Below are 9,996 nucleotides of genomic sequence, written 5' to 3' on the forward strand. Positions count from 1 at the left end.
CCGCGTACAATGATGGCGGCCGTCTCCATTCATATTGTAATGAGGCCAGTATCTCCGAGACCGTCCTTGTGGGGTGGAGACAGCCCTCCCCGAAGATTACAATAGCAGTTGCGTTATTGACAAGTACTATTCAAAACCTTCATAGTACAGAAAGAAAGACTTCGTTTTATTCCCCTTGTCTCAATACTTACTGCCTCTTCTAATCAAAACACTCTGAGGGGAGAAAAAGGCCCAGTTATTCTACGAACAGTCGTTTAAATTTCCCGAAGGCAGTTCGGCTAAGTGCACTCAGTTCAAACTGCAATCCCGTGTGTTGTAGCAAACGTGGAAAGCATCTTTTTCTTTAGCATTTTCTCATAAAATTGGGTGCTTTGATTGAGATTTTAAAATCTATTATTTTTTTAAGTCTTCTGAAATAGCCTCCAGTCTTCTCCTGCTGGTGTTTTTCCTTTCTTGTTTTTAGTGGAGATTGCAATGAAGCATTTCCGAGCTATCTGCTGGCAAGTATTTTCTCCTCTTCAAGAATGCTTCCTCCACAGGGCCAGCTAATGACATGTTCAAAAGCCCGTTCGCCTCCAGACTCACAAAACAACAACAATTCACATGTTGATCTCTTGCTGCGAACGTATCTGTGTTAAAATAGGCACCACACTCTATTTGAATGTGGAAATTTACACTCCCAAAATTGAAAAAAAAATCCATTTCGTGGCAAGTTTTCATGTGGGGACTGTTTTTAAAAAGTCTCGGCCCCGGAAACAAACAGAAACCCTCTCAAAATAAGTTGTGGAGGCCGTCTGCCCATTAACCTCGGATCTGCTCACCTCTGAGACGCTGGGGGGGGGGGGATTTCTGCACACGGCCCAGGACCTTAGGGCAATTTAAAACAACAACAACAACACATATTCGAGAGTGGTCTCAGGTCAACGTGAACATACTGGGATGCGTGAGGACAGCGATGACATTGCCCCAGCTCTTCGGGGCTCCGACCCCGTCCTCCTGAGATTACCACCCCCACCCTGTTTCTCTTCTGACTGGGGACGACAGGGGACAGAGTGGGAGGAGAGAGGAGCCAGGGTGGACTTCTCCGGCACAGGTGGATTTTTTTAGGTGAAAGGGTGGACTCCTGTCCAGAAAGTAAATGCTGCTTTGCTGACAAGGAGAAAGCGGGGTGAAGTATTTCAGACGTAGCAGGCACACCGAAGGGCCGCTGCCTGCCAGGAAAAAGCCCTCATCATTCTGCTAATGATCTGCTTGATTAACTGTAATTAAGAATTTACCTCTGTGTTTTATGACTTGCAGACCCAATACAAGTAGAATCCGTAGCTCCTGTAAGTTCATAAAACGCATTTTCGGTTTGCCAGTTTACCCACCTATTACCGTTTTTTGTTGTGGTTGTGGTTTTTGGTTTGTTTTTTGTTTTGTTTTGTTTTGTTTTTACAATGTACAGTGCTCGATGGGCAGCATTAAAAGTGGAAGTAAAAGGCGATTTGTATTCGGAACGCGCTTGAGGCCGCTTTCTTTTAGGTCCTTTGACTGAGACATTAAACACACACACGCTCGGGAGTTTTTAAAAACTGACGGTTTGGTGAACAAGCAAGGACATGTGTTGGTATATTCTAGTTTAACACACGATTTAACTGCGAAAAATGAGCGCGTGGGCCTAGAAAGACTGGACGTCGAGCCCAGTTTGGGGGCACTGGCGGGGACGCGGCTACCGCGCACACGCTGGGGGCCGCGGGAAGTGAACCAGGGGCGGATTTTTTTTGGCTTTTCCCCGTCCACGGTTCTGTTTTCCACGCAGTCAACCCCTCCCGGAGCGGGGGCGGACGGCGGGGCGGGGGGCCCGGAGCGGCCTCCCCGGGAGCGGCGGTCCGAAGGCGCGGGCGGGCAGGGCCACCGCGCCGGGCTGCGCTCGCCCGGGAACCCGCGGCCAGATGGCGGGAGGCGCGGGGACCCTTTGTGCGCCCCGAGCGCGCGCCTCCAAGCCGCGCGGTCGCCGGCACCGGAAGGGTTCACACTGCGTCTGAAAGCGGACAATGGAGTCTGGATGGATCAACATCGCCGAAACCGAGTTCATTTGCGATTCAGCCCCTTTCAGCGCGGTTGTCATGCAAACTTCCGACTTTGATCAGCAGAGGGTGGCGAGGGAGAAAGCCCGCAGAGGCCGGGCCGGGCGCGTCCGCGGCGCCCTTGGCGGGTCCCCGCCCCCTTCCGGAAGGAGCCGCGGGGACGCCGCATCCTGCACCTTGACCTGTCTAGACGGGCCCCGAGTTTTTGTCTCGGTTTCCAAGGGCGCGGGGCGCTCTTTGACCCCCGCGCGGGGCGGAGGTGGCGGCCGCGGGGTCCTCTGAATCCTCGCCGGATCCCGGAGGGAGCGGGGCGCGCGGCGACGGGCACCAGCTGGCCCCAGAGCCCGCGGCCGCGCCGGGGGCCGCCCTGCCCGCCCCTCTCCCCCCCGCGCCCGCGGGCGTCAGCGCGGCACCCGCGCCCCGGGGCGCACCTCTGGGCTCCGCCGGGCTGGGCCGGGCTGCGAGGGGCGCGCTGCTCGCCGCGCCTCCGTCCCTCCCCGGCCCCTCTCGTCGTGTCCAGGTTCCGCGTCTCTCTCTCCCCCTTCCGCCCTCTCTCTCCCGCTCCCCTGCAAGTCCACAATCACAGCCATTTTCTGTACTCGGTGCCTTCGTGCGCGTGCTCGGGGACTTTCCGGGAGGATGGCCCGCACAAGTGGACTTCCCAGTTTGCGTGCAGGGTCTTGCCTGCCCCCTTGCAAACACCCGCCCTTTTCCACAAGCACCGTTTAAGCTCGCTTGGTAAATTCTGTCAAGAGGCCGGCCGCGCGCACGTTCTGCTGCGCGGGGGACGCAGGTCGGCGTTCACGGGGTGGCGAATGTCTCCATGTGCCTCCCCGCGAGCCCCGAGCGCCCCGAGCGCACAAGACCGCTTCCCTGCCCCTGTTGTCTCCGCAGGTCCCCCTGGCCCGCTCGGAGGCTTTCCTGGCCGACCTGTTGGACGGCGTGTGCGAGCGCATGAGCGAATACAAGCTGGAAGAAGACCCGGTGACCAAGGAGAAGGCGTTTAAGAGATTTGCCCCAAGGAAAGGAGACACAATATACAAAGAATTTAAAAAATTCTATTTCTATTCTGATGCTTACAGACCTTTGAAATTCGCGGTAAGCTCTCTTCCCGGGCAGGTGAACCCTGGGCGCCACGAACACTCTCTGGTTTCTCTTTTTCGCTATTTGCTTGGGTTGGTGAGTTTGGAGACGAATGCTATGTTTGCTTTGTGGTCCTGCCTTTTCAGTGTGACCGGGCATTGAGCAATGTGAGACACCTAACGGGGGCTCTGGAGACAGAAGACATTTTCCAGAAAGTGCTGTGGTAGCTCCCAGGGACTCTGAGACACAGTCTGTGTGTTTCTGTGCTGTGGGGCTTGGGGAGGAGTCCCTTCCAGGTTCCCACAGAAAGAATCAGGGGTCGTGGCTCCTAGGTTAAAATCCAAATTAAAATGAATGTCGCTTTCAAATATTTACAGCCAAATGGTAGAGGAAGAGTGACATACATCATCCGTCCCCCCCCCTTCAGGCTTCACAGAAGAGAATTTCTTTCCTGAGTTAATTCAAGTATTTTAGCACAAACTAAGTTAAACAAAGGCTTAGGTATGATAGCTGGCTTAATGCCAAACTTCCGTCCAGTACAGTGTTTATTTTAGATGAAGGCTGGCCTCTGGGTTGCTAGAATGTGCCAGGCAAAATATATTCCAATATATTTCACTTTACTTAATGCTGTTGAATCAGACGAACTGATGGGAAAGCCTGTTTAAAAAATGTATTAAGTTCACACATTGGCCAAAATGTCAGGCATGCTGAAACCCTGAAATAAGGGCTTTAGCTGACTTTTGAAGATTTCATTTTAATTAAAAAGTAGAGGCAATAATTCCAGGTTAAAAGTGCTGTGGATGAGAAATTGCAGTGAGTGAGTGTGCTTGCATTTCACAGGTTTTAAATCAACACATTATAGTGGAATTTAAATATTTTTAAAGGCCATTGAAAAATTTTAAAGTCTTGCTTAATGAACTTGGAAAATGATTTGCAAGTCTCGAGTGAATGCCCTTCTGCAGCTTCCTAATTCCTGAAACTGTAGCCCTGTGCGTCTCTAACACAGACACACACTTTACTTAGAATTGAAGATTTTTTTTTTTTAATGTCTGGGCAAATTTGGGCCCCCTCTTCTCTGAAAAGTTAGATTTGGAGGTAGAAGCAGAGTGAAATTATGAATGGATCTCTAAATGGTAGGAAAAGAAACTTCCCCGAGTAACTGTCAAGCCTGTTACCCACAGTGGGATTGAGGCCCGGTCTGTTTTGATCGCTTTCAGGATTGTTTTCACACTTCAGACTCTGTTTTAAAACCACAACGTGGATTGTTCTGTTAAATCTGAGGGAACCGGGTTTAACCATTTCCAAGGAGCTGTGTTCTTTGAAGGGCTCTAAAACAAACAAAAACAAAGCTAAGACTTTTCGGCCCCACCTAGGAGACCCATTTCTTCCTAGTCCTCACATTCCAATGTAAGGGAGAGGAACAGATCCGAAGAACTAGCTTCCTCCCTTACCCTCGTCTTTCAACACCACTAATCAGTTGGTTAAGTCCCAGGAAAATGATGCAATTAACATTCTGGGGAGAGGGGGTCGAGCCAATGCCGCGATGTCTTACACCAAGGGGCTAATAAAAATGGGCCACCTTGGCAACCCGATTTTCTATTTCCAGCTAAGAAAATGTTGGTAAGTGCTTCTAACCAGACGCCCCGTGCGTGTCTCTCCACCTGTGCTGTGATTCCGTTTCCGCAGTGCGAGGCCATACTAGAGGAGCACGAAGACGAGATACTCTCCCTTATCGCCCAGGAGGCACATCACCTCGCTGACAAGCTGTGCAGTGGAAAGGCAGGTACTGTGTCTGATGTAACATGTGTCCTCGCGCGCCCACCCCTTCTCCCCCTGCGCCGCACCATGTTTTTTCAAACGGCGCCTTGCTTTCTCCCTGCCACTGAGGGCTCTCCACTGAATCAGAAAGACACCGAGTGGGAGAGAACAAACAAACAGAACCACAGGGCTCGGGGGGCTCCAGCTCCCTCCTTGACACTTCTTGCCTCTGCTTTGTCAGCAAAGTCTAAGGGGCTCAGGCTAGACTCTCAGATGTTAGGGACCACGTGCTCATCAGAATTGGACGGATCCAAAGCACTTTCTCTTTCCAAACTCCGAGAGAGCTGGGCTTCTCCATCCTGCATCAGGAAGGAGAATCTCTTTAGGACTTGCCTGCAGACAGAAGGTGGGATCTTTATTTAGTGCGAGATTTTGAAAAGGTTTTTGTGTGTTTGTTTGTTGATCGGTAAGGGGAGCTGGATATTTGTTTTTCAAGTTAATTTCCCAGAAATCCACTTGTTCTTAAAATATTTTTCTTTCTGGCAGAGGGTAGAAAAGAATACTTGAGTTATATTCACACACAGACACACACTCAGAAGCTAGATAAATTACAGAGCTTGATTCATGCGAAGTTGAAACTATGTTACTACCATTGGCCTTTCTACCTGTTTGGTGGCCTGTGAACCTTCTAGGGGAGTATCACTATGATGCTTACTTAAAACACTTACCAGGATGTAGCCAAGTTGGGCAGCCTTTTCAGAGATCTTGCAGAAAATGAACCATACATATGAAGACAGTGATTTAAAGTCCTGGAAGTACTTTTACGCCATTGCAGAATCTTGAGATATTTAGCAATTGCTTATAATAAAGTATAATGCACCTGCATCCGCAGTATCGAATTTAGTGCCAAAATCCTTAAAATAATGTTTACTGCACATTTGTAGGTAAATATCCATGTCATTGAAAGTTATTAAAGAAGAAAGTTATAAATGCACATTAATAGGGAAAAGTTTTCTTACTCTGAGTAGATAATAGGGTTGTTTTCTGCTTAAAATCCAGTTTGAAAAATAATAATAAGATCCAGTTTGGTTGGGAGTTTGAAGAAGAGTACACGGCATGACGCAGTTAGGGTTGTCCGGGACTAGGGTCGTCCGGGTGGGGGAGAGCCGGCTCCTGGAGTTCAGTTACCTAATGTTGCAATGTTGTCAAATTCACATCAGTAAGGGCATAGCCTCGATTTCCCAAAGAAAGTATTTCCAAAGTTTTTCAAACAATTTGGAGATGTACATATGCTTGAAGATACAAGCAAAAATGCAATGACCAAGCCAGAAAATGTCTGTTTTCCTGTTTTTTCCTCACAAAGGGTTTGGACTCATCATAACCATCTGTGGCAAATGCAACACATTTGCTCTATAAACACCTGTTCAGACCTTACAGGCAGGCCTGAGAAAGTTCCACCAAGTCTTCACAGCAGCCCTTGACCCACATAATCAGATCCTGGGGGAAAGGCTCTGTTCCTAAATGCCGCAGTTTGACTTGAGTTCAGTAATGTCTTTTCACTCCTTTTGCGTATTTATAATTAGAAAAATAATGTGAACCCCGAGAAAATATGAGCATAAGGGGAAACTAAGATACACGCACGGCTACTGGTGTAACATAAAACATTAGATAACTAATTCTCAATAGCGTTTAATTGTTTGAAAACTGGTGAAGTCCTTACACTCTAAACAGAAACATCAGGGCCGCGGGACTCCCGAGAAGGCCAGCTAGCCACCCCAGAGGTAACCGTCTCTGACTGCACCACAGTGCCGTGGTCTCCAAGCTGGGTTTCTCAGAGAAACCCATTTATGGAGGTTACGGATATCAGTTAAAAACTGCGGGTATGTTAATCCTGAAAAGAGGCTAGACTCGCCCCCCCACACCCCCGAGTCTGCTACTGTTGAAGTAAGTTAACAGTCCATAGCAAGATGGACGTTTTTCAAACTTAAAAATTATTGCCAGAAAAGGCTAAAGCAACACATCAGTAAGAAAAATGGCATGTGTGGACCCCGACAACAAAGAAGCGGTGTGTTTTGACATATTGGGACAGTTTCAGATGACCGCGTAGAAGGTGAGACGCTCCCGCGGTAGAAGAACTGGGTGCTCTCCCACGGAACGTTTATATGGGGTAGCAGGTGTCCTGTGTGAGCTCGGCGTCCGTGCCCTGCTTCTCGAGGTAATACTTTACCTTGATCTGTTGTCCCGCAACTTTACTGTGATGGGCCTCCTCATTTTAAAGATGTTTGGAAGACATGGGTGTGTGTGTGTGTACAGACGTGTACTAGAGGCTCTGAACGTGCCTTAACCAGTGACGTGCTACCCAGAGTCTGCGGTATCCAAGACACTCCACTGAGGTCTGCAAAAATGTCTACAGACTGTTTTTAAGGAGATAACTTCTCTTAAACAGATGCTTCTAGAACTAGAGCTCTAATTGGAAAGTTGGTCCCTTTTTCTACTTTATGCATGTGTGTGTGCACGTGCGTTTCTTATATGCGTTTATATATGAATTTTGCTTTTTTCTCTTTCACGTAGGTCAATTCACTTTAATCTTTCAATAATTATGTAGTCGCAGATGAGGGCACACTCCCAGACTTTAAGACTTCTGCTTTCGTGAGGTAGAATTGACATGAAATTGTAAGGTGTTGGAAGAGTGCGTCGTGGTGATTTGGTGTGTGCGTGCGTCAGGAGAGATCCCTCCCGTCCACTGATTCCTTAAGTGGAGTACACCCCCAGTACACCCCCAGCCACAAACAGCAAATGGGGGAGGATGGAGAAAACATCTATTACATTCAAGATGACCGTTTGGATTTTAAAATAACACATCAGTGGGATTTTCACAAACATTATGTTCCACCTTTTGAATCAGTACAGAAAACCTCAGTGAAAGATGATCTGATTGCAGATGGGGCTGTGGATACCCCGCCGCTTTAATCACTGCATAAAACAAAAGTTCACCAAATACATCCCGTTGTTGGGGTGTAAGACAGAATAAGAGGGCTACCCCATACGTAATCTGGGGGGGGTTTCCCCTAGACAAAAATAAAAAAAAGAAGAAGAAGAAAAGCCAGCTCATTAGATTTTCCTGATGGAATATTTTGTGGCCCGTGACCCAGGCTTTGCCAGATTGTCATTTTAACGTCTTGAAGTCAAGATGATGTTTTAAAATCTTAATACGATAATTGGGTCATGATAAAAAGTATAGCTACATTCCACTGATGGTAGAGAACGTAACACTCTAGATCATGGGTGAATGGGTAGTCTGCGGTTTGTGGGGTCGTCATTAGCTAGAGTGTGACGGTGTCGACGCAAAGACAGAAATGTCTTCGGGACGCACGTCACTTCTGCTTTCATAGTAAATCTGAACATTTAAACTGTTAGACTGACGAATCTGTCACATGATCATTTGAAGGCAACACAGGAAATAAGGCACCAAGTATCTTGAAATGTTTAGCCTGCATTTAAAGGAAAAGCATTTTTACCTTTCTGTGCAGCCTTCCCAATGATAGTATTGAATGATAATATGCCAAATGATTACTTTCAAAGGTCGGTATATTCCTGTTTTAAATAAACGATGTAGTTAAAATAATCCGTAGTCTTTTTAAAGAGAATTGGCATGAATTGCTTCCAGTTGGAAAAGGAGTGTGTGTTAGAGCATCTCCTTGCCTCTCTGCTCCTTGGGATAAACGCCAGGCGTGCTGTGCCCCAATTTAAAGCGTTCCTTAAATACTCCCAAGGCCATGGGCAAAGCGGTATGATCCCTGGGCTTGGGTTTTTAAATATTCCAGGAAAAAAAGGCTGGAAGATGGGACTAGAGTAGCTTTGACAGGTGTCGAGGCTAGGTTTGGAGTCCGAGGGAGTAGACTATACCCTTTTATCTGCGTGTGTGTGTATTTGAAAATTTCCACGACAAAAAAGGTTTTAAAATATGCTTCCGTAAATATGTGGGGTTTTGCAGAAGGTTAGTGACTCACACGCTGTGATTAAATGTGAGAGTGATGTTGTGTAACTTTTTCCCCCCCAGATCTCTGCAAAACCGCTGCTAAGCAGACCGAGCTCTAGGGTGCCAGGCCCCTCGGGTGGTGAGGGGAGCCGCGGCGCACCGGTCAACAGCCACGTTCATATCTTCTTGTTTCTTCACGGGAAGAAAGTCTGCGTCTCTCATTTATACCATGTCGTCTCATGTAGGACATTTTTTTGGAAAATCCGTTGTTTGGCATCACAACAAACCCGGTTCTTCCTGGTTCTTTCTATAGGGAGGTGAAGGAAGGCATAAAACAAATCAGCTTTCTGGATTTTGGTACAGACAGAGTTGGGAGTAAAGCATTTAATTTGATAATAAGAAAAAAGCGAAGCCATTTCATAAATGAAATAAGGATCTGACCCTGCGTATCGCTGACCGGGCGCGCCTACAAGTATCCCGTTCCCTTTGATAAGAACTTGATTTGATTTCTTAAATACTTGATTGGTCAGGAAATTAAGAAAATATATTGCTACAAATTCCAGATTATGTCTTCTTGGATCTATATGGTGATCAGTAAAAGAAACAAGCTTATTTTATATCAGGAATGAAAATCAAATTTCCAGCTTTAAACCCTAAGTTTAAAAACTTTTTAATCTCTAAAATGTAATTGAATACATAAAAAATAATGAATATTTTTACAGCGAGCAGGACGGTGGTCTTTCTCATGCGTACCTTCTGAATTCAGATGATTCAGAGAGTCGATTTATGATTACACTGTGCATTCTTCAAAGATGATACCAATGACCATGTTTTGTTTTGCTGCAAACTCTAGCGTGTGTGTGTTTTAAAAGACTTTCGGCTAACAGCCAGCATGTGTATCTTCCTCCTAACTAACCTGTTATTCTCCCGACTTGGGTGTTTTGGTAGGTGTGGAGGTGGAGGGAAGGAATCACCCATTGATCACACTTTATGCAGAACCTAGTAAACATATTGCTCTTGGGTATTTCACTGTCTCTGTTAAATTTACATTCAATGGAATCTGACTTTAATTATTTAAAATGTCAGGATGTGTTCCACACACTTCTT

The 9,996-nt window shown here is 46.9% G+C and overlaps 1 protein-coding gene across 1 annotated transcript; it reads left to right on the forward strand.

Annotated features, from left to right (window-relative positions):
* Window positions 1-2,321: 2,321 nt before the first annotated feature.
* CNPY1 (canopy FGF signaling regulator 1) lies at window positions 2,322-9,614 on the forward strand. Its single transcript, XM_013063282.2, has 4 exons — window positions 2,322-2,589; window positions 2,964-3,167; window positions 4,839-4,935; window positions 8,971-9,614. The coding sequence occupies exons 2-4, from the start codon at window positions 3,024-3,026 to the stop codon at window positions 9,006-9,008; spliced, it is 279 nt and encodes a 92-aa protein (XP_012918736.1). The 5' UTR covers window positions 2,322-2,589; window positions 2,964-3,023; the 3' UTR covers window positions 9,009-9,614.
* Window positions 9,615-9,996: the final 382 nt, after the last annotated feature.

Source organism: Mustela putorius, unplaced genomic scaffold (genome assembly GCF_011764305.1).
Source record: "Mustela putorius furo isolate JIRA1106 unplaced genomic scaffold, ASM1176430v1.1 tig00000929_pilon_pilon_pilon, whole genome shotgun sequence".
In the NCBI taxonomy this organism is placed as follows: Eukaryota; Metazoa; Chordata; class Mammalia; order Carnivora; family Mustelidae; genus Mustela; species Mustela putorius.

Excerpts from the sequence above, each read along its gene's own strand:
- CNPY1 (XM_013063282.2), top strand. The coding sequence starts at position 3,024 with ATGAGCGAATACAAGCTGGAAGAAGACCCGGTGACCAAGGAGAAGGCG. Across the intron at positions 3,168-4,838 it reads ACAGACCTTTGAAATTCGCG|TGCGAGGCCATACTAGAGGA; the intron begins GTAAGCTCTCTT and ends CCGTTTCCGCAG. Across the intron at positions 4,936-8,970 it reads GCTGTGCAGTGGAAAGGCAG|ATCTCTGCAAAACCGCTGCT; the intron begins GTACTGTGTCTG and ends TTTCCCCCCCAG.